The sequence below is a fragment of the Lytechinus pictus genome, chromosome 7, assembly GCF_037042905.1.
Source record: "Lytechinus pictus isolate F3 Inbred chromosome 7, Lp3.0, whole genome shotgun sequence".
In the NCBI taxonomy this organism is placed as follows: Eukaryota; Metazoa; Echinodermata; class Echinoidea; order Temnopleuroida; family Toxopneustidae; genus Lytechinus; species Lytechinus pictus.
Window position 1 is genome coordinate 25,105,001 of NC_087251.1, and position 24,461 is coordinate 25,129,461.

Here is a 24,461-nt window from a genome sequence, read left to right on the forward strand (position 1 = left end):
AAAGAAATAGACAATGAGCATGGTACACGGTACATGCAGTTGTGTGCATGCTTCAAAGTTTCTGAAAATATGAGACATAACATGCAGATTTGATTCAATGAATATCGCATTGCAAAAAAAAGGAAATAAATCATATCAACAGTCAATCCTGTTATGTTGATGATGTTAGAAATTAGAAAAGGAAAGACGAGAGAAGATGGGATAGGATTAAATGCTTACTTTGGCCCATCACTGCGAGACATTCCTAATTCGTTTTGCATGCAACGAATGGGGGATGAAATGTTCATAATGCGATGTTTCTTAACACGTTGACAACTGAATTCTGAAATTTCCATAAGATTTGCATAAGATTAGCCAGTTCTAGTAGGCAACAGACTGACAATATCTGCACCGTAATGGTATATAACTTGAATACTCCAAGCAAACTTGATGCTGCTTTGGCAACTGGTTACTCGAATCAGGACAGTTATTTTCTGACATCAAACCAAGGCTTGGCAACTCTGACCCCGGCGACTTCATCTCTCATAAGTCACTGTCGCCAGAGGACATGTTTCGAAAACCAATGTAATTGTCATAATTTCAGAAACAACAGATAATCACCGATGCAATAATTTTCGGGGCATGCATATAGCGTCGTTGCGCAACCCGATCCGGGGGGGGGGGGAACCCGATACTTACATCAGCTAAGAAACTGAATACTGCGTTTTCCTGCCAGCTGTCTCCCCCGGTGGAATCTGTCTGTTTGAGAGTGATATTAGCTTTTCCTTGGTGAGCTGTGTTGATAAACTTCACGACCAACATGGTGAATGGAGACTGCCAGAGCTTCTTCTGTGGGACCGTCTGTAAGGAATTCGATTTGGAAGTTTGTTTCATCCAAATTCATTCACACATACAGTAAACAAAATAGCAAATATCAACTATTTGTGATTATATTTATCATGTATTATATTATATTACAAGCATTTTCCTCTTAAACGGGATCCTGACTTGCCTGACCTATAGTTTCTTTCAGTGTACCATTGGATTGTTTCTCGTAACAAATTAGTTTGAAGGTGCTATAGAAGATACATATTATAGCTTAATGATGACTATATCTAAAGTAAATATGAAGTTACGCCTGTCTATGTCAAATTTAAACTAAAAGACCTTTGGTCGATAATTCACTCACCAGCACATTTAGTTGACCATTATCTAGTTGGAGACCATCAATGTCATGTAAGGTCAACGACAGATCACTCCCATCTCTCTGGATTGAAAATGATGTACTGACGTCGCTCAAAACGGCGCCGGCATTGAACTCTTTCTCTTCAATGTTCTGTTCAATTCAGGAAAGAAAATAAGAAAGGATGTCTTTTATGCGACGACGATATTTTCTGTAAGACTTAGAGACTTATGAATGCTATATATATATATGACACATATATATATCAAAATTCGTGTTTAAAATCGTGTGATATAATATATTACATTCCTGTTACGTTAATATTTCCCAAATATTTTTGTACGCGAAATTTCGATGGCGTTTTGGCATCTTCTAAATCAAAATTGAAGGATGTTGACAGTTTGGATGAAATTTTGTGAAAATTTACAATAAAAAGTAGGTTTTTTTAAAATTCCCCCTCCCCACTGTTTACGACTGTGATGCCGAACTCAATGATGACCAAATTAGTCCAGCAAAATTCTCTAAATGTGTGGAGAATTCAAAGGAATGATTGTATTTTTTTTTAATTTACCGTCCATACAGAGTCGCTGCTGATATTATTGAAGAGATAGATATGCGCTGTAACGACCTCGGTATGTGCACTGGCTCGGGTGAAGATAGCCATCTGCATCGCCTTTCCCAGTATTCCCGGACCATCTAAAAGGAATGTATAGCTTCCTAGATGGAGAGTGGTGAGTTGAAGACATCGTTGCTTTACACGGCATATGATGGCCGCATTCGTCTCGGGTACCTGTCGCCAACAATCAAGGGTTTCTTGTGGATAGAATGGTGAAAAAAAGAAGGATCAAATACGTGGATAAATATTTGGTGATTGCCAGATGTATTGTTATTGTCCTAATTGATATGACTCAGAAATACTTATACAGTGCCAGAGAAAACAAGTGTATCTTGACGTAATCTTCAAGTATCCCTCCTCGTTTATACAGGTAGGCATGGGGTTTCCAATATATGTTTCGTTTACAGCATCTATTATTTCAAATAAAATAAATGGGAAAAAAATTAAGAACATCGTCTCACCGTCACTCTGAAGTGTTTTATGCCACAGAGTAACTCTGCATTCGTTCAGGTCACCGATGTTAGCACAGTGAGGTATCTCTAACTGCAAAGGTTTCAGAAGCGGTCTGTGGTAGTTGAAACTCCGACATTCGACGACGTGGGCGCTGTAAGCATTGATGCCAGGTAGGTCGTTACCGTTGAACACTGGGCATTCCCGCTGATGTGGTGTCACAGAAATAAAACATTTATTCTCTTTTGGAGTGTCTATGGCTCCGTGTGGAATCCTAAGACAGAAACCAAATGCCTTCACGCATGTCCCATGACCGTCCACCTTTGTGCAAATGATCGGTACGACGTCCATTTCAATGTACGCAACTTCCTCGTTCTCACTCTCGCTCGATGCATCAGGGAAGTCATCGTCGTCGCTTTGTACATCGCTATTTTGTCGGTCGATACTTGGGACGTAGCCAGGAAGTGTCTCCGCTGGCCTAGACAGATACAGAAGGAAAAAAGAAACATTTTTGTCCAATAATACTACCTTTAAAGCTAATTAGGAGAAAGCAACAGTTTACAAGACATTAGATTATTGCCAGAAACTGAACGGGGTTGGATTAACTTTAGTACATCTCACCTTGGCATGACTGGTGGTGGAACGTCGTCAGAACTCGGTCTGAAGATGGGTTGGAGATATCCTTGTGAGTCTCTGTCAGAGACATCGGAGCTTATTCTCCTAGCAGGTGAATGGGAACGTGGGCTTGGTATCGGTGGATCAAGTAATGGAACCGAAACTTGCGAGGTAACCCGACGCTTGACTTCGGGCTTCGGAACTTGGGGCTGCGGAACTTCGGGTTTTTGTACATCAACCTTGGGGACGTCGGGCAAGGAGTCCTTCGTTGATCTCGAGTTCAATTGTACCTTGGTTGGAGGACATGGTAAAGGGTTTCTACTAGAAGGCCGAGGCGGTGGTTGCGGCCGAGCTATAGAACAAAATGAGGATCAAGTCGAAATCCATTTGACATTGGAACAAATACACCACAGGACATAACAATGTAATGTAGAAACATTTTCTTAAATTTACATGTATAGAGTTTCAGTACTTTAACACAGACTATGTTAGAGGTTCTACTTCTATGTGATTGGGAGAGCTAAATAGTCCACCTTCTTGAGGTTCGTTCAGTGTACTGGAGCATAACTGTTTAAGTTAACTTCTGACGGGCCAAAAGCACTTTGGAAGTTAAAAGATCATCTTGAGTACATGGGGGGGGGGGGTAAAAGAATGATGAAGGACCTTTAGGCTGTTAAAGTAAAATAAATGTGGAAGTTATTGGATGTAGTTAAGAAACATGAAGCACGATACTAGTAATCAATTCCACTTGCGTATAAAATCGCGTACATACCTTGACACTTGTTTGGATTACACGCCCTAAAGAGGGCTCGATACCAGGCTTGTCTCTCTGATTCGGTATCTGCGCTGAAAGTGAACACCCTTCCAGGGGTCTTCAGAAGAAAATGAAAGCCACCCTTGGGCCATTGAGGATGATGATCACCGGTCATTATCAATGAAAAACCGTCAGTGTGGGAACCTAGTCTCACTACCTTGATTGGGTTAGCGTCCTGTCAAAAGAATCCATGATAAATTTTATTTGAAGTATTGTGGTATAAGATGATCTTTGTTTTAAGAATTATATAAACGCGCCAAAATAACAATATATTCTTTATTTCATCTTTCAAGTAAGTTTAAAAACATAGTTCGGTTAATAATTCAAATGTATATTTCATTCTTTTTTTATATTTTACGTTTACATGCAGCCTTAGAACGGGATAAAAGGGTGAAATAAACATTATACAAATTCTTGATATTCATGAAATAATCGAACTCGTGAGTAAAATGTGAGCATCGAATACATTGATAAAAATTAACAATTAATTATGTATGAACATTATGAATGTTAGTGATTCATCCCAAATAGTTAGACATTATTCTTTCGTTCAGACAAGACAGACGTATTTTTTCACACTTGGATGAAAATAGAACTGTTCAAGTCTGTGCGAAAATGCCTAATTTTTTCAAATAGAAATTAATAGGAATCTAGAATTATAGTCGAGACCAAACAATTTTTGGAACCCATTTCTTCCTCATTCAAATAGAAGACAAACCCCAAGAGGGATTAATATTCAGCGATTGTTGCTACTAACTAAACGTGGCACAATATACTTACCAGCTCATTGTTGAAGTACATTAAGCTTTTACCGTAAAGGATACACCATCTTCTCCTGAAAGCCCGCCTAGCAGAACTATCAGTCTTCTGTAAAGAGCCTTCCAAGAGAATTTCATGGTTCAGATTTTGGAGAATCTGTGCAGAGTTTCAAAATAAAATTGTTTGCTTCAGAACCAACGTCTCTACTTTTACGGGTAATGTTCATAATGTGCATTTGTCCTAGCGATGTCAGTCTGAAACGGCTTTGTAAAATTCTGTTGTCAGACTTGTGTCTGTTTTGTCTTGTCTGCATGATGTTGGTATGTTGTCTTATGTCCGTCTGGTTTCTGTTTTTTTTTTCTGTTTGTGGTAACTCCCGTAGGAACTCGGCAGGACAGCATTTTTTTTGCGGGTAAACGCCAAGCTGGTATATAACCAATTACCTTGGAAACATTTTACGTCTAGGTTAATCAGTCATAGTGGCTGACGTAATAGACGACAGATATCACTCTTGGGCCTTTTTATCAAAGTGGAGACAATGGCAGAGTTGGTTTTCGAACTCACAACCTTGCGATTATGAGTCCAATGCTCTAACCACTGGACCACACGACTAGTCGATTTCAGGGGCGGAAATCTCTCCCAGAAGGTAGGGGGGACACAGGTGCGGATCAAGCCTTCGCCAATAGGGGGGGGGGGGCGGAAATTTGTTTCAGCCATATTTTCCCCGATCGGCAGCTCGAAGATGATTTTTGTTTGTTTCTTTGAAGGGGTAGTCCTCATTAGTCACTTCTTAGCTTAATTTATTCTCATAAATTGATATATAATATCATAATCCTTATTTATATGATGCGAGCGCGAAGCGCGAGCTAATTTTTTGGAAATGTTATGTATTTTTTCATAAAATTTGAACATTCTGGGCAATGTTTGTTATTCTAAAAAGATGTGTATGCAACTTAATAATTACTACGAACGCAAAGCGCGAGCAGAAATGAACTGATGGAAAAGATACCTGTTAAAGTAGCATTTAACAATCAAATAATGCGAGCACGAAGTGCGAGCTAATTTTTTTTTTACATTTTGACCTAAAGAATGGAAATTCTAAGCACTTTTTGTAACTAAAGCAGAATAGGTATACAAGTAAACAATTGATGCGAGCGCGAAGCGCGAGCGGAAAATTTCGAGATTTAGTCCTATAATATTTACTGAACGAGACACTCTATTCATGTTTTGTAAATCATGAAAAGGATGAGAATTAATAATGCGAGCTCAATACGCGAGCAGAAAATTTTTATATACGTTTTCAACTGGTACCTGTTGAAAAGGGAAATGTTAAGGACTGCTTGCACTTAGCCATGAAGGCGTTACATATTTCAACAATAAAAAAATGAGAGCGCGAAGCGCGAGCTGAAATTTTTTTGAACTTTCTAAAATAAGAATGGAAAATTTTAATCAGTTTTTGTAATCGTGAACAGGATAGCTATATAATTTAATAATTGATGCGAGCGCGAAGCGCAAGCAGAAAAAAAAATCGAGATTTAGACCTAAAAATGGGCCACTCTGTTCATGTTTTGTAAATCATGAAAAGGATGAGTAATATGGGGTCTTCCTACATTAATAATGCGAACACAAAGCGCGAGCCGAAAATTTTTGATATTGTGATCTGAAACTGGATAATGATTTAAATAGAGAACAAGTTGAGTATCTGAATAAACATAGGCATTCTAAATACATCTTTAATCATGAAAATCAGGAAACTTTGATATTCTGATCTGAAAAAGTAAATTTCAGCTTTATATTTCAAGCACTTTGTAAAAAAATTGTAAGGTGGATATGGATTGCACTTAAAAAAGTGTTGATATTTTTATTATTATTACTCTGAGTTTTGACATAGGACCGGGACATCCATACGACATGTCATCATATGAAAATGATGACTATCTTCCTATTCCTCTTGCTAAGCGAGATGAAACAAAAGGGACAATTTGATTATTAAATTAATATCATATTTATTAATGCCTAATGAGGGCGCAAAATCTGATGATATTATGGCATAAAAACTGAACATTTCACTTTTGTAATTATGATTAAGATGCATCAGTTAATATATTTTCAACCATTAATGCGAGCGCAAATCGCGAGCTAAATTTTTTAATAAACTGTCATGAAAAGGGGATTTTAAGTAGTTTATTGTATAATCAATATTGAAACATAATTATATAAGTCGCCAATCAAAATGCGAGCGTGCAGCGCGCTAGCTGATACGTCTTAACAATCAGACCTGCAAAGGGCTATTTTGAAAACTTTATGAAATATACGAAAATAATAGGTACCTGATAAATCAAAATTTGCGAGCGCGCAGCGCAAGCAGCAAATGTTAATATTCAGACCATAAAACTGACATTTTTACAGAGCACTTTAAAAAAATCAATTTGTAAATCACACAAAATAATGAAAGTTCGATTTCCGAGGTGAAATATGTTTTGTATATTGACTTCCAAACTTGACATTCGAGCTCCATATTGAACAAGATATGTAAATCAACTAACAGGCAATGCGAGCGCGAAGCGCGAGCGAAAATTTTATATAGTGGCACGAAAGATTCTTTTTATTTTCCAAGTCTTCCCCTCATCTTATTTTATGCATTCGTCGTCCTTCTCTTCTTTTTCTCCTCTCTTTTCCCTCCTTTATTCCTTTCTTCTTTCCCTTTTTCTTTTTTTTGCTCCGCCAAGAAGAGGGGGGGCGGGCCCCTCGCCCCCTGGTCCGCCTAAGGGGACAAGGGGCGGGAAAATTTGACAAGCAAAAAAAAAAGGTTATCATCCCAAAAGTAAGGTCATCTCGTCCCAACTCGTCCCCAAATACATGTTTTATTTCGATTTAGAATGCTGTATTTCTTACCATCATAAAAGACCAAAAATAGTAGGGGGGACATTTGATATTGTGTCCCCCCTACTATTTTGAGTAGGGGGGACACGTCCCCCCTGTCCCCCCTGGGATTTCCGCCCATGGTCGATTTGACAGTCCCATAGGCTCAATACACCAACCTAGAAAAGTTCTTTCCGATGAAGTTTTTTTCTTGATTCGTGTTCCTATGGGGTCCTAGAACAAATTCAGCTTGGTTGCCCAAAGTTGCCGTTTGGGCAATTTTGCTAATTTGCATAAATCCAAAATGGCCGCCAGATGCCATCTTAAAAACTTAACTTTTGAACCCCTTGCCCCAAAATGATGAGTAATGACTCTTTTTAGGGGTTTAGGAGTGTGTAGAATCCATTTCTATAATCATTTTTGCAATATAAGGTCATCTTCAGGTCAAATCAAAGATGGCCGCCAGATGCCATCTTGAAAAATTGACTTTTGATCCCCTTGCCCCATAATGACGAGTAATACCTCTGTTTAAGGGTTTTGGGGTGTGTAGAATCTCTTTCTGCTATCTATTTTGCAATATAATGTCATCTTCAGGTCAAATCCAAGATGGCCGCCAGGTGATACCATTTTGAAAAAAAATTACTTCTGAACCCTTTGTTCAAGAATCATGAATAATACCTCTTTTCGTGAGTTATTTGATATGTTGATTCCATATCTGTTAATAATTTTGCAATATAGGATCATTCAGATGAAGAAAAAAAAAGATGGCCGGTAAACGCCATATGAAAAAAAAACTATCCCCCGAGACTATTGAACCTTGAAGAAGTACTCTCCCCAAAATCGGACATGCTGTCCTAAAGAGATTACTATTATGTGTAGGAGCTCATGTAAGGGTATTTCAGTAAGAATGATTCATTTCTTTTAATTTCTCCATTTTCAGTGGTCAATAAAGTAAGGTCTGATATGGTAAGATGGTTGATATATTTTGTAATTTACCGCTCACCTTGGAATGAAACCATTCAAGGTTTGGGCTATGACCTATTTCGGGAGTTCTCATAGTTATTTTTTTATGTCCAGCCATATTTTTCTTGTGAAAGGACTTCAAAGTATTATTTTTAACTAAATAGTGATTTCTCAGTATTTTTCAGAAAATCTGTTAACTTATTACCTTCCTTTATAATTACCATTGGACTTTTCGTCCTGACAAAAGCCTTTGACTTGGTTGCACGAGTGTACTTTTTAGCCTCCTGTAGAAGACAGGCTCCCCAAGACTGATCCATGGTCATATCATTCCATGTCAACAGTTTGCTACAATACTGGAACATCTTGTAGCTTCCCTCAGTTCCTGTGAGCAGTGGCGTGAATCAATTAGGCTGCGCCTGGCCCTGACACTCAGGATCTTCTTCTCCATGCTTCCCCAGTATGCACTTGGCGAATGCACAGAATGCATCTACCTATCCGTACCAGAGCAGATGGGAAACTCTTCAACATCGACCGGCTACGTGCCAAAACAATGGTCAGGACGGTTCTCATTCGTGAGATGTCGCCCCTGCCTTTCATAAAGAAGCTGGAGTAGGCCTACAAGACCTAGTCATACAGCCGCCTGTTTTTTGCATGTAGGCCCCTACATGATGGAAGGAGTTTGAATGACCCATCAGCCTGTAAGACAGAAATCCTGATCGACTCAAGACACTGACTGTCCTCCAGATATCTCTATCAACACCACACACTCGTTTGGTTGTGGTGGACTCCTTACCAACCTTGCATTGACTATCTGTCTCTAGTTCCCTTTCACTGGACAATGAGATAAGCACCAGGATAGGAAACTCTGTCACAACCATGGCCAAGCCCCTGAACGGAAATAAGTCCTGGAAAACGTACGCCGATCAAGAAAAGCGACAAAACACCTTCCATGCCAGCTGCCTCGGACGTATCCTACACATTAAATGGCAGGACAGAGTGAAAAATACAAGCCCGGAATATAAGGCCCTTCAGCGTACGAACATGCTGGCATCCCCAGCTTATGACTCATGTTCGCCGGATGAAACTTTGGTAAATCCTTGAAGGGATTCGCCAATGTAAGATGAGCTGTGTGACTGGTCCCCTGATAGATCACCTCCGTTACAAACACACCTGCAAACGTGACATAAAACTTGCCGGCATAAACACTAACACCTGTGAAGATGTAGATGATAGTCGCCATCTATGGAGAGCTACTAAGTACAGGGGTCAAGACGTCAGAAAATAATCGGAATTCTACATTGGCAGGCCAAAGACCAAATAGGAAGGCTAGGGCAGCATCTCTATCTGAACCTGTCTCAGCGCCATGCTCCCTCATCTGTACAAAATTTGCTTTAGAGACTGCCACTCTAGAGCGGAGCTCTACAACCACTCTCGAAAATGTAATACCTAGCGCGCTACACCATCGTCTTTTGAGACGAACTGATGCCTACCTATCATTGGACACTTTGATTTAGGGAAAATATGGAGAAAACACTTTCAAATTCAAATAAGACTTTAAAGCCTCTTCAGTACAAAAGTATGGATGGACATTAAAAAAAATACAAATACAAAATTGATCATAGCCGAAACATAGAGAAGATTCTCTTTTAGGTGAGCAGTAAATGTCGAACGTCTGACAACATCTCAGATCTGCTTCCCCTTGAACTAAAAATTGAGAATTAATAAAAAAGGAATAGTATTCTTACTGAAATCCCCTTACATAAGTTCTTACACTACAAGCCTCGGAAAGTAATTTTTCAAGATGGCGCTTGGCGGCCATCTTGGATTTGATCTGAAGATTATTCTTTGTTGCAAAATTTCATCAGAAATTGAATCAACATACCAAATGACTCACGAATATAGTTATTATTCATGATTCTGGAGCAAAGGGTTCAAAAGTTAATATTTCAAGATGGCGTCATCTGGCGGCCATCTTGTATTTGACCTAAAGATAACCTTATATTGCAAATTAGATAACAGAAAGAGATTTCACACACCCCTAAAGCCCTAAACAAAGGTATTACTCATCATTCTGGGGCAAGGGGTTCAAATTCAATTTTTCAAGATGGCATATCTGGCGGCCATTTTGGATTTGACCTGAAGATGACCTTATATTGCAAAAATGATTAGAGAAATGGATTCTACACACCCCTAAACCCATAAAAGGAGACATTCCTCATCATTTTAGGGCAAGGGGATCAAAAGTTAGGTTTTTAAGATGGCATGTGGCGGCCATTTTGGATTTATGCAAATTAGCAAAATTGCCCAACCGGCAACTTTGGGCAACCAAGCTGAATTTGTTCTAGGACCCCATAGGAACAGGAATCAAGAAAAAAACTTCATTGGAAAGAACATTTCTAGGTTCGGAATATGTCAAATCGACTAGACCTCGATAGGTTGTCCCTGGTCCCTTGTAAGTCTGGCGTAGGTTAAAAGATGGGCAGTCTGTAGTCGCTTTGGTGTCAATGAATTAATGTAGGCCTGGTATTATTCATCTTATCTCCCATTTCAAGTAAAAGCTGAATCCGCATGGTCACTACTAGCTTATCGACCTCTCGATGATATTTTCATCTTTTCAAGAGAAGTGTTGTTATTCTTATCATTTCTTGATTTATGAAACATCCCTTTGCGCTCAGTTTCCACCTAATTATAACCTATTCAAATCTTTCGGTAATCTTTGTTTGATATGAAACGACGGGAATGGGTCATTAATTCTATGGTGCAGTTATCCTTTAGTTGCACTCTTTACATAATTATATTCTACTGGTTGTGGTAGAAAATACATTATCATTCAATGTAAAAGAATTATTTCATTTGTTTTCTTCATTTTTTTTAATTTTAGGTTCATTCAATTCATAGAGAATGTAATTTTTGTTTGTTTTGTTACTGATAAAAACCGCAAATCGATGCAAACCTTTGGTTTTTATCCATGCAATCAACGCTACATCGCCGACATTGATTGCACTTTTTTGTTCGCAGCATGCTCAAAACGCGTGGTTTTAGATCTTTTTATTCTCTTAACTCATGATTTCCATTGTGAGAATAGTCAAACGGTGGAAAATAATATTGCTGTATTCGGTGTCTGAAATACACATCTACGTGTCACTACGTGGACATAGGGGAGAAAAAAAAAGCAACAACAAGCGTAGAAGCGAAGGCAAAGAAGAAGAAGAAGAAGTAAATAATTGCACTAGAATAATAACTCGTGATGAACAAATTTTAGATGGTATTCGACAAAATTAAGATTTCATTAATTTGGAAAGGGTGAAGGAGCGCAAAGAAGCTACTCGGTTTCCAAACCCAAAATTATAGACACACAATGAATAATAACAAGCCAAAGAAAAAGAATTATAGGTTTTTCACTTAAACACCAAGCGTTTTATTTGAATGTTGGTCCATAAAATATTTTAGCACAATCTTTCCCTTTTTCCTTGTTTGCAGAGCTCTCGTTTCGACCAAATCGGGTTCGTTTCGTGTTTATATTAGGTTATATTTACCTGCTGTTCATCGATAGGTTGTCTAGACTCCATTGTGGTGTTGAACCTGGCAACCCAGAACTTGACAATGCAAATAGCTTGGTACCACTCTATCATATCCTAGAGAGAGAGAGAGAGAGAGAATGAGAGAGAGAGGGGGAGGAGGAGAAGGGGAGGGGGACAAAAAATTACGGGGTAAAAACGAGGCAGTAATGACACTGTCTTGGTCTGTATGTATTAGGTTCGAATACAGTTGCACATTATTTGACTTCAATTCTTTGTAAATTTACACTGATCCATATCGTGTAATTTATCTTTTATTTATGATCTCAAATCCATAGCTATAGAGAAAGGGCAATTCATGGAGGAATAATGACTACTGACGGGGGGCTTGAATGGATGGGGTGGGGGTATGGGAACGATTTTTTTTTTACTGGGGCTGCTGATGTAAATTTGAAAAGCCAAAAAAGAGGGGGGGGGTTCACTCCCAAATGGGGACCCAATTGATCCCAAGAAATTTGAAAAGCAAAAAAAAGAAAGATTTCACTACAAAACGAATGTTATTTTGGTTACATTCCCCCCCACACACTTTTACATATCTTCCAGAATACCTGGGGGTGCTGCCTATGGAGAACAATACACGCAGCACCCCCAGCGGACATGACGGAAAATCTTGGGGGTGCTTCAGCACCCCAAGTATCCCCCGTTCCCAGGGCCACGGGGTGGTCCTTGATCTAATGCCTGAAATGGCACAATGGCACAGTGGAAAATAATGATATCTAGAATGACTATCTACTTCAAAACCATAGTATAGCAGCGATGCACCCTTACAAAGATGCTGTAATTGAGGCAATGATTATTAATCGTCATTAGGGTGTAACTGGAATGAAAGCCATCGGTCCCGCCGTTGCTTACCTACAAGCTGAGGAATATTCCTTCAAGTCTAGGTGAAAAACCAAAACTAACACAAAATAAGTTTTTTCGTGACACATATTATTTTTGTATCGAGTGTATCAAAGTTTGTCATAACACTGAATTCTAATTTGAAAATTTTCGGTAAATAAATGTGTACTTCATCTTTAAATTCACTGTTTCATGTCTCGTCCTCTGTACCTCACACTCAGCCTTTTCTCTTTTGTTCATGACAGTCTCTCTGTATTTCATTTTTTTAATGTATAAGGTTCTTCGACCCTTACATATTCTTTGCATCGCTATTTCTCATTCTTTCTTTCTTTCCTCTCTTCTAACCCTCTCTTTCTTCCACGCCTGTCAGGCTACCCTCTCCCATCCACCTTTATACCTCTCTACCCCCCTCTCTCTATATTCATCATCCTCTCTCTTTCTCTATCTCCTGCTCACTCCATACCTGTCTTGCTTCCTTCCTTATTCGTTTTTTTTAGTTCTATCTTTGAAGGTGACAACCTTTCACCTCTTCAAAAAAACGCTCAGGTAAATTAATGATAACACAATAGCTTCCCGTCCATAATGATTCATACACCATGGTAGTTCCATTCTCTGCATTGTTAAGCTATATTGGAGTAAGGAAGCTGTTAAAAGGGTTTTATGAACAAGAAATAGATAATTTCCTTAAATGTATTGGTACTAAGTTGACCTTGGTATGATTATCACTGATGATTACGAATACTTTTCAAGTTATTCAGTGTTAATCCCGATCGTTATTCATCATGTCACATATATAGCAGACTTATTCTAATAATTTGGATATTGTAGAACCACATTTAGGTATTTCGTTTAATTGTATTCAATTAACTTCACTGAAATTTGTCGATATATTGAAAAAAAAACCTGGAAACCCAGAGTACTATGTCATGATAAAAGTAATGAAAATGAAAATAAAAACATATATGTTCAGATGTTCAGAAAAAACCCTATTGTGAAATCTTGTTAAACATGCAATGGTAAAATGGTGCCGTTCCCTATCCTAGAAAAAAAAAAAACTTAGGTCCTGTAAAGGTTGGTTAGGATATGAACATACCAACGTCGTTTGAATCTTATTTGTTATATGTTATATCATAAATGTTTTCTTTTTTTACTCTGGATGAAAGGGGTCAATGGAAAACATACAAACTGTTCGTTAAAACGAAATTACACTTAATTCGAAAGGAATATTTCCTAACCAAAGAAAAGGTTCTTAGTTAAAGTCCTGAGAGCGTAGATAATCTTCACAATTCGGTAAATATCAGTGGAAGTAAAAAAAAAAATGCGATGCTCAAATTACCCCAAACAACCCAAAGTACTTTTGATTCAAAAGGTAAACACAAAAACAAAAATAACAAGCAAAACTAAAAACAATGCAATGTATACCCGATCGTCATTGGGTGCCATATTCAATGAAATAAAAATGTGCTTAACATGCCCTATAACAGGAAAGAAAAAAAAAGAGAAAACCAAAGATAAAATGTCGACGTAAATAGTACTAAAAACAAAAAGATTATCAACACACTTAAAATAAATTCCAAAGATATGTATTTATCCAACGGAAATAACCAGTGCATTTTCCTAAAACAGCAATAATTATCAGCTCAGAATCAAAGGAAATGGCATAGTTTTGGTTTTCTTTGTTGTAGTTTCATTTTTGGCTACTTAAAGAAGAGGAAAGTGTGATAAGATTACTATTATAGTTATCATTACTTGTTTGGCGTCAACTGAGCCTGGGAGGCGAAAAGCGAACTGAATTACTATGACCCACAGGTCTATCCTTCCGATATATCTGATCGGGGCGTGGCCCTGGGAAGTGGGGGTGCGCACCCCCAAAAATTTTCTGGGCTTGGGGGTGCTGAGTGTATTATTTTCCATAGGCAGCACCCCAAGGTATTCTGGAAGATGTGTAAAACTTGAAAATGTAACCAAAATGACACCCGTTTTGTAGTGACAACCTTTTTTTTCTGGGGACCACTTTTATCTCCATTATTTTTGAAGTGACAACCTTTTCAAATCCTCGGGAGCAATTTGATCTCTATTTGACCCACAGGTCTATCCTTACGATATATCTGATCGTGGCGTGGCCCTGGGTAGTGGGGGTGCGCACCCCCAGGTATTCTGGAAGATGTGTAAAAATTGAAAATGTAACCAACATGACACCCGTTTTGTAGTTACAACCTTTTTTTTCTGGGGACCACTTTCATCTCCATTATTTTTGAAGTGACAACCTTTTCAAATTTATCGGGAGCAATTTGATCTCTGTTTTGTAGTAAAAACCCCTTTTTTCTTCCTTTTCAAACTTCTCGGGAACAATATGATCTCCATTTGTAGTACCCCCCCCCCCTTTTTTTTTGGCTCTTCAAATTTATATCGGTAAATCGGTTATATCAGTAAAATAAAATCGTTCCCAGGGCCCTGGATCGGGGGAGTGCAGGTGGGCCACTACACCGGTGTTTTCTTCCCCCTACCTTTACACAGATAGTGCAGTGATGTGGGTTCTTAACGTGCAAATGTGGTGACTATCTTCTACACAGGGCCTCCATATAACATCCTATCCGTAACATATAGCCTGCATATATGGAACAGGGGAGGGAGGCTCGTTATACACACGACGTATAGGCTTCATTCATCTGCCCGGGTGGACTCGAATCCATGACCTTTGGTTCGACAGGAAGACGCTTTAACGACTGAGCCACCTCGCTCCCTCATTTAAATTTTTATCCTTTATATTTATCAAATGTCGTATACATGGCGTACCGTGGGTCACGGCATGGGGGGGGGCACCAGCAAAAATTTTGAGTCACTTACTGGGCGCGCGAAGCGCGCTCAATTGCCAGGTATACTGACATAATAGAATCATTTTAAGGACTATGTAATTAAACAGATATGTATCTCACTGATTAAATAATGCGAGCGCGAAGTGCGAGCCGAAAATTTTTGACATTCAGACCTAAAAAAAAGGGAGATAAGCAATTTTTTGTAATCATGATATGTACCTGTCTCACTAAACAAACAATGCGAGCGCGAAGCGCGAGCTGAAATTTTTGTATTTATTAACCCAAAACAGGGACAAAAGGACTATAGTTTTTAGGAATTAATGAAGAGCATACATATCTCACCAGTCATCTAATGCGTGCGTCAAGCGCTTGCTGATTTTGTAAGAATTACACCTAAACACATGAAGCACTTTTTGTACTCATTGTAATCATAATTATATGTATCTCACTAATCAAATACTGCGAGCGCGAAGCGCGAGCTGAAATTTTTAATATCAGACCTGAAGAGGGGCATTCTCAGGCTTGTTTGTAAAAATTCACTAAGACCATACGTATTTCACTTACTAAATGATGCGAGCGCGAAGCGTGAGCTGAAAATTTCTGATAGAGTATTCAGACCAGTAAAGGGAAAATTTTAAGGACTGTTTTCAGGAATTCATGAAAAGCAGACATATCTCACCAATCCACTAATGCGAACGTAAGCACTAACTGGGAATATTTTATATTCAGACTTTAAAAGGGGGCAATCTCTTTTAGTAGTCATGAAAGAGAAGCAAGTCACTACATAAAACAATAACTGGAAGTGCGAGGAAATAAATGTATATGTTGTATTGAAAACGGGATGTTTTAGTACAACAGGATTATATATTTCATTAAACCGAAATTGCGAGCACCAGGAATGATGAACACAATGTCATAGGCCCTCAGCAAAATATGTTTCATAAAGTTATGAAAAAAATATTTATGTAATATAATATACATATTATTAAATAATATAATATATATAACTTAATATAATAGAATATACACTAGTTTCTTCTTCCTCTACTACGCCTCTCCTTTTTTCTCCCTCTTTTTTCTTTCCCCTCGTCTTTTTTTTTTGGCCAGCCGATTGGGGGCACCCCCATGCCCCCCCCCCCCCCCGTAGTTACGCCACTGGTCGTATCTATAAATATTTTATTTTTTTAAATTTCATTTTATTTTATTTATTTATTTATTCATTTATTTACACTGTATTTATTTATTTTATTCATGTATGGTATTTTTTTTGGGTGGGGGTTGACAGGGAGCAGTACGACAAGACTAGCTCAATGACTTGTGATGGCATTTTTTTTCTCAAATAAAATAATAGGAAGATTATATAGTTACACGAACCAGACTTCTCTATGTCCGACTCTCCTTTTCCTCTTCTACCCTTTCTCCCTTCTTTCTCATGTATCTCCTTTGTTTGTTTACTTCTTGGACAATTATAGAAGTGGTCACCCTCCACCTACCTATACGCCATATTTAATAATATTGGAGGAAAATTAAATATTTCATATTTGAAATGATAAAATACAAATAAAATAATGAACGTGTGATGCCACCGACCCCCTTATTTTTGCTGCATATCTCATATTTTTAAATGTAAAGCTATTCAATTGTTATTTTTTTTATCTGACAGATTCTAACAATCCAATACCTTGAGATAAATCAACTCGATGATAAACACCTAGTATTTTCACCGAATTTTACATCATGAGTTATCTCATTTGATTATGAATATATTTTCATTTTGGTAACTCTTTAGGTATTTCATGTAACTGTATATGATGTTTAATCTGCCCAGCTTGCGTCAGTAATGTGACCATGTCATTGGCTCTCCTTTATTATGTATTATTCAATGTATAAAATGTACATGTATTGTTTTTTTTCACACTGTTCGATTATTGCTTTTCATACAATAAAATGATGAAAAAAATGAAAAGCCTCATACTCGAAAATATGTTGGTAATTATCAATCGAAAATGAAATACCAATGATCGTTCTTGTAATATTGAAATAATATGAAAGCATCATTAGCTTTCTCACTGATTGATTGATTGCTTGGTTGATTGCATTTATTCTTTTTTATTCCAAAATTTAACAAAAGTTACAATGTAAAGCAAAACACAAAAAATATAATATACAGAAATGAAAAAATGATGGTGGTTGCTTTAAAATGAAGGAGTGATATTTTGATTATTTACGTCATTGACTAACCTAAAATTAATCAAATATTCCCAAAAGTCTATACGGTATTAAAAAAACACCAATATCCCTTCTTTGCTGGGCGAAAGTGAAAATAGGAAACATTAAAAATATAAAATGATTCTAAGAATTGTTTTTGACGAGGTTTCGACTCGGAGCGGAAAAGGGAAACAAAATAAAACTGCATGGCACGCAATCAAGTATTAATTGATACGATCATTTTGTAGACAATACAGCGATGGATAATGGAAGCTGTGATAAATCACAAACCCTTTAATTATTGTTTAAGTTCATGTCAAGAATTGGAGAATAAATGCTTGATGTGGACTGTCTTTTCACGCCGAAAGTTTGCTTGACCCGGCTTCTATAAAGCCACATTCCTGAGTACAGGAAAATACTTTAGTATCATCCAAAATAAATCATAGCTAAGTGCATAAATAACAATCCATTATCCTGTTAACCTGAAAATCGATTTCATTAAGTTTTCTTTTAATTAAAGTCAGTTTCGTTTACCCATGTCCTTTGCAATAGTACACCATTCGCAGATCAATTGCCGGGGACCACCCCCCCCCCCCCGGTCACGAATGATCCTCCACCGTGCAAAAGAAGGGCACTGGGACCCCGCCTCTGGATCCTATGTCCTCAGTAACCATTACTTCCGTTGTTTGTTTGTTTTTTTTTGTTTTTTTTTAACTGGGAGTTGCAAGAAAGTTTGGCTGCAAATGAACGCAAGTCAGTTACATAAAGTTGCGTTAAAGAAATGACTTTCACTTGATGTTGGGTCTTGATTTGGAATCGACAGCATAAATTTCCAGTAACACCTCATACTGTCTAGCCAGTGTTGTTACAAGACACAAAATATCCGGTCAGCTTGACCAGGGAATTGGAAAAAAAATAAATCATTAAAACATGACAAACATGACATGTTCAAATATGATTGGTAAACTTCAATTAAAACAGTGGAATAGTGACGTAGAATGAACGGGGTAATCCTTATCATCATAAAAAATAACAGTTCGTGGCAGTCGTGACTATCTTGTATTCAGTTTATGACAATGACAGGCGGATGGGACAGGATACCTCCGTTCGTAGTCACGACATCTGGGGGGGGCGTTCCATCAACATTTTTTTGTCAGATCTGACAACTTTCCTTGATTTTGATTGGCTGAGAATCGTTGTTACTATGGCAACTGTCGGACAAATCTAGGGACTTGTCAGATAAATCGTCAGACTTAGCGCATATACTCTCTTCATAAAATTATCAGACAAAACGCGTCTGTTTCTACTTTACCACTATAGTCAGATAGTAGAGTATACACTATCTATGTATACAACTTTGTTATCATTTGCCTTATAATTCTGGGGTAATCATTTATTGCAACCATTTGTATAGGTCTCTTGCGGTGCTTTTTTTTTATTTGACATAAAACCTGGAAATATACTAAACTAAACTTAACTTAACTTGATTCAACTAAATTAAACCAACCAATCCGATCTAATCCAAACCAACCTTAACTGAAGTCAACTCAACAAAACTGAACTAAACTAACAGAGGAAAAACTTAACGAAACCAACTCAAACGCAACCCAATTCAAATAATCTCAGGAGAAAAAAAATAATTTAATTAACCTATAAACTGAATAAACGTAACCAACCGTTCCGAACCAAATATAACTTTTAACTCAAACTAACCTAAACTCAACTCAGTTTAACACGATTGAACTCAAATCAACTCATCTCAACTCAACTCACCTTGATTCAACTAGACTCAACAGAACTCATCTAAACTCAATTCAACTCAACTATATAAGCGATAGTTGAAATCGAAATTTTTTTTAGTGATAATAAAAGACTCTTACCTTCTCGAGGTCGGCATACAGGTAAATCATCCTGACTTTACTCTCTTCTTCTATAATGAACTGTAAACCGTTAGGATGGCGTATCTTATCTTCTGAAGCAAGGCATACATGTACATCCTTCAGACTCACATCTCCTCGAAGATTCTGCTTCTGAAATGTGATATTTCAAGAAAAAAGGGAGATAAATGCATATTGACATACGAACTCATCGATGTTTTTTTAATTGATTATTTTAAATCAGATTAGTAGGATTATAGCACACAGTTTATACTTTACAAATTACTTGAATACAAATACTTGGTCAAGCAATTTTATGTAGAATTTTAATTGAGATATTGTGATCAGTGGCGTAACTACGGGGGGGCATGGGGGGCACGTGCCCCCCCAATCGGCTGGCCAAAAAAAAAAAAACGGGTAAAAGGAGAAAAAGAGGGAGAAAGGGAAAGAAACGTAGTGGGGAAAGAAGAAATTATTGTTAATTATAATGTTATATTATGTTATAATTATGTTATGTTATATTACATTAAAACAAAATTATAACTTTATGAAACATAATTTGCGCAGGGCCTATGTCTTCATTGTTCCTGGTGCTCGCATTGTATGTTTAACAAGATATATAATCCTGTTGTACTAAAACCTCCCGTTTTCAAGTCAATATACACCAAATATATTTCCTCGCACTTCGAATTATTATTGTTTATGTAGTGACATATGCTTCTATTTCATGACTACTTAAAGTGATTGCCCCATTTTAAGGTCTTAATATAAACCATTTCCTGTCCGTGCTTACGTTCGCATTCGTGGATTGGTGAGATATGTCTGTTCTTCATGAATTCCCAAAATCAGTCGTTAAAATGTCCCTTTTTCTGATCTGAATATCAAAAATTTTCAGCTTGCGCTTCGCGCTCGCATCATTTGGTTAGTGAGATGCGTATATGATAATGACTACAAAAAGTGCTTCATGTGTCATTTACATGTAATTCTAACAAGATCAGCATGCGTTTGGCACTCGCATTAGATGACTATGGTGAGATATGTACTCTTAATGGATTCCTTGAAAAAATAGTCCTTATATCCCTGTTTTGGGTCAATGATATGCAAAAAATTTAAGCTTGCGCTTCGCGCTCACATATTTTTGTTAGTGAAATACGTATGATCTTCGTGAATTCCTACAAACAAGCCTTAAAATGTCCCTCTTCAGGTCTGAATTTCCTAAATTTTCAGCTCGCGCTTCGCGCTCGCAATATTTGATTAGTGAGATGCGTATGTTAACCATGATTACAATGATTACAAAAAGTGCTTCATGTGTTTAGATGTATATTATTCTAACAAAATCAGCAAGAGATTGGCACTCACAATAGATGACTATAAGGAGATATGTATACTCTTAATGGATTCCTAAAATATAGTCCTTAAAATGTCCCTGTTTGGGGTCAATATATACAAATATTTCAGCTCGCGCTTCGCGCTCGCATGGTTTGTTTAGCGAGACAGGTATGTATTATGATTACAAGAATTTGCTTATAATGTCCTTTTTAGGTCTGAATTTCAAAAAAAATTCAGCTCGCGCTTCGCGCTCGCATTATGTGATCAGTGAGATACATATCCGTTTAATGACACTGTCCTAAAAATGTCTCTATTATGTCAGTATACCTGGCAACTGAGCGCACTTCGCGCGCTCTTTAAGTGACTCAAAATGTTTGCTGGTGCCCCCCCCCCCCAATGCCGTGACCCACGGTACGCCACTGATTGTGATGCAATAAATCTTGTCTGTTTCAAACTTCATGTTATCCAATAAATGAAGGCAAAATATATTTCCTTTCGTTTTTATCACTTAAATTCGAATAAACAACTGCAAAACAAAGGCACAAGCATAATCAAGGTTTAATGCTTAGAGTATTAAGCCACAAACTATTTTTTTTTAACTTTCAAAATCTGAATGTTCATTGCACCAGTTGCAACTCAACCTAAGTATCGTCAAATAAAAAATTAAAAATAAAGAATAAAAATTCAAAAGGAAACTTACATTTGCATCCGTGTAGTAAACCAGTGAGGCCCGCATACCAGACTGACTGCCAATGCTGAATTCAAACCATCTCTTCTGGAACATGTCGTCATCCCGTCCTCGTTTCCAAAGATAACCTGTCTTCTTTCCTATCTTCAGGTATGCTGGAACACTGGTTGAGATGTTCTCTGTTCTACTTGGTAGTTTAGGGAATAGAGACTCCTTCTCCACAGCCATGAAATGACGTTTGATGTATTTAGATACCAGCCAGTGTTCCCGAAAAGCCCTTCAATAGAAAGTGGAAAAAAAAAGTTTTTATTCACTGTAAGCTGTTACTTTCCATCTATCATTAATAGCTCGTGGATAATATTAATTTTTGTTATCAATTATTAATTTTGTTAGGCAGGACTTACAAATCAAATTGATTAATGCTAATTAAGTAGTTTCTCAGGACCTTGCCTCCAACACAATTTAACGACCAATAAAAAAAGAGAAAAGGAAAGAGAGAAGGGTGAAATATGAAATTACCTTCTGGATATTATGTCCAAATCTATCACAAAATTTGATTTTTGTAAAAAAAATCGAAATGTTTGCTCGCTCGCAACTTTTTATAAATTTTGTCCCATACGTCATATCTGACCCCCTCAAAATGTTTGGCTCATTACGCTATTGGTCCAAAATGATATTTTGTATGGTTCTATAATTCTAAGGAAATTTACTTTTATTTTTTAACCTGCGTTATCTGCCGCTCTTTTAAATGATTTTTATTTAAATGTACGTCTCTTTTGGTCCCCTCCTCCTCTGCCCGTCTGTCACATTAGTGTCTATCACCCCCACTACGACCTTCTCCCCCTCTCTTTCTCTTTCTCCTTCTCTCTCTCTCAGGACAAACGCCCTTGTTTGTTAGATAAAAGGGTCATCATCCATACATCGATACTTCCTGTTTTAAAATGATCAATTTCCCTTCAACAAAAACATAGGCTTATGTGTGAAATATGAGACTGGTGTACAAGTCTATTTGGTTAATCCAGCATGGTGTTTTTCTTATTCGATATCTGTCTATATAGTTCATTTACACGGGGACTACATGACTTTGTTAAATTTAAGCGAAACAACAAAATCAAAATCTGGGTAATTCCATAAGAATATTGGCTTTTGGACGCCCTTACTTTTCTCCGAGAGCCATCAAAATTTTCACATGAACTAGAAAACATAGATAAATCACTTCAGAACATAATACTATCTAATAATGAAAACATAACTCTCAATATCGTTCACAGAAATCATAAATGGAAGTGTGTAACTCCTGCAGGTAGAATTGAAGTGAATGAAGAAATCTTGAAATAAATTTAAGAATTGAAGGTAATGACAATAATAATAATAATAATATTAATAATGATAATATAATAATGATAATAATAATAGTAGTAGTATTAGTGATAATAATAATACTAATAATACTACTACTACTAATAATAATAATAACAACAAAATGAAAATGTATTTTATGATAATGGATACAATGATAAATGTAACAACAATAATAAGTATGTACATATCATATTAAGCCCATGAAAGTTGGTAATTTGACTCAATTTTTGCTATAAACAAATTCAAAGTCATGAAGTCACGTGTGTAACCTATAATGCAAATGGTTTTCTTGACTTATACCCGTTAATATTACGAATAGAGAACATATACGTTTGTAAACCAATATAAATTTACAAATCCAGCACAACATCTCGTCCTGGTTACAATTGATCTTAATATTGATTTCACGAATGGTTGCATTGATAAGGTTGTGTGAAATCAATCACAACCATCACCCTATGATCAATCTCTGTGATTGGAGTAATGTGGTCCTAATTTCCTTATTTTCTTACTATATAACCAGGAAACGTTTTATATTTGCCTTACTTCTCAAAGGCTACGTTACGACATGAAGAAATAGTACAATTTTAGGACCTTGATTTCACAACTGTGATTTACACATTCAGACACTGGCTAAAAGAGCAATTACACAAAATTACAATACGGAAAGTTGAATAATCATTGCAGGATTTTCCATTCGTATATATTCAATGAACGAATATTGAAAAAAAGGGCAATTATTAAGGTGTATTTGCGATTGTCAATTAAATTGGAATAAATGAAGTAGAAATGATACCAAACATTAGACGCACAGGGATATTGATATTTTTAGTGATATAGTTGATCACTTCTTTGTTTCTCTCTAACGTAAAATAAAACAAAATAAGCGACATGTCTATCAATATGGTCGGGGTGAGTTACTCCGCCCCAAGAGATGTCCGGGGAATTAAGATTACTACACCGTAAAAAATATTGGGTAAAAGTTTTACCATAACGAGGGTAATTATAAATTGTGTCCAACCAATTTGGGGTAGTATTTTACCTAATGCGGGAAGCATATTTCCCAGTAAGGTTAAAAAAATAAGCAATTACTTTAGAATGGGCATAATTTACATCACACTGGATAAATAAAAATGCCCAATGTTGGTTGGACACAATATAATTACCCTCATGGATTACTTTTACCCAATATTTTTTTTTCAGAGTGAATAAGGCATAAGGCAACCTCATAATCATGACAACTACTTTGATAACAGGGATCAGGAGCCAATCAAATTTAAGTTTCCCTTTTTAGTTATTAATGTCAAAGTTTCCATTCTTCGTGAAATGGGTCCCAGATAGGGAGTTGACGTGGGGGGGGGGGGGGGGCTTGTAATTGGTGCAATGGAGGGTGGGGGTTGGGCTATTTACCTGTTGAAGCATCTTGTTGGTTTCTGATATCCAGGTGGTGCTCGTTTTTCATAAATCTCGTTCATTTCCTTATTGCATGTCGCCTCCATTTTCTACATAATAGAGTTCAAAA

At 37.1% G+C, this 24,461-nt stretch overlaps 1 protein-coding gene across 6 annotated transcripts in view; it reads right to left on the reverse strand.

Annotated features, from left to right (window-relative positions):
* LOC129264688 (uncharacterized) overlaps positions 1 to 24,461 on the reverse strand; it is a 39,298-nt gene that overhangs the window by 8,752 nt on the left and 6,085 nt on the right. For all 6 annotated transcript variants that reach the window (XM_054902604.2, XM_054902603.2, XM_064102316.1 and 3 more), the window contains exons 4-14: positions 24,350 to 24,441; positions 21,590 to 21,854; positions 19,564 to 19,713; positions 11,778 to 11,876; positions 4,438 to 4,572; positions 3,616 to 3,832; positions 2,850 to 3,195; positions 2,240 to 2,706; positions 1,734 to 1,975; positions 1,169 to 1,315; positions 679 to 840 (exon numbers count right to left, since the gene is read on the reverse strand). In XM_054902604.2, coding sequence (XP_054758579.2) covers positions 679 to 840; positions 1,169 to 1,315; positions 1,734 to 1,975; positions 2,240 to 2,706; positions 2,850 to 3,195; positions 3,616 to 3,832; positions 4,438 to 4,572; positions 11,778 to 11,876; positions 19,564 to 19,713; positions 21,590 to 21,854; positions 24,350 to 24,441 — 2,322 coding nt within the window. The remainder of the gene's footprint in view (positions 1 to 678; positions 841 to 1,168; positions 1,316 to 1,733; positions 1,976 to 2,239; positions 2,707 to 2,849; positions 3,196 to 3,615; positions 3,833 to 4,437; positions 4,573 to 11,777; positions 11,877 to 19,563; positions 19,714 to 21,589; positions 21,855 to 24,349; positions 24,442 to 24,461) is intronic.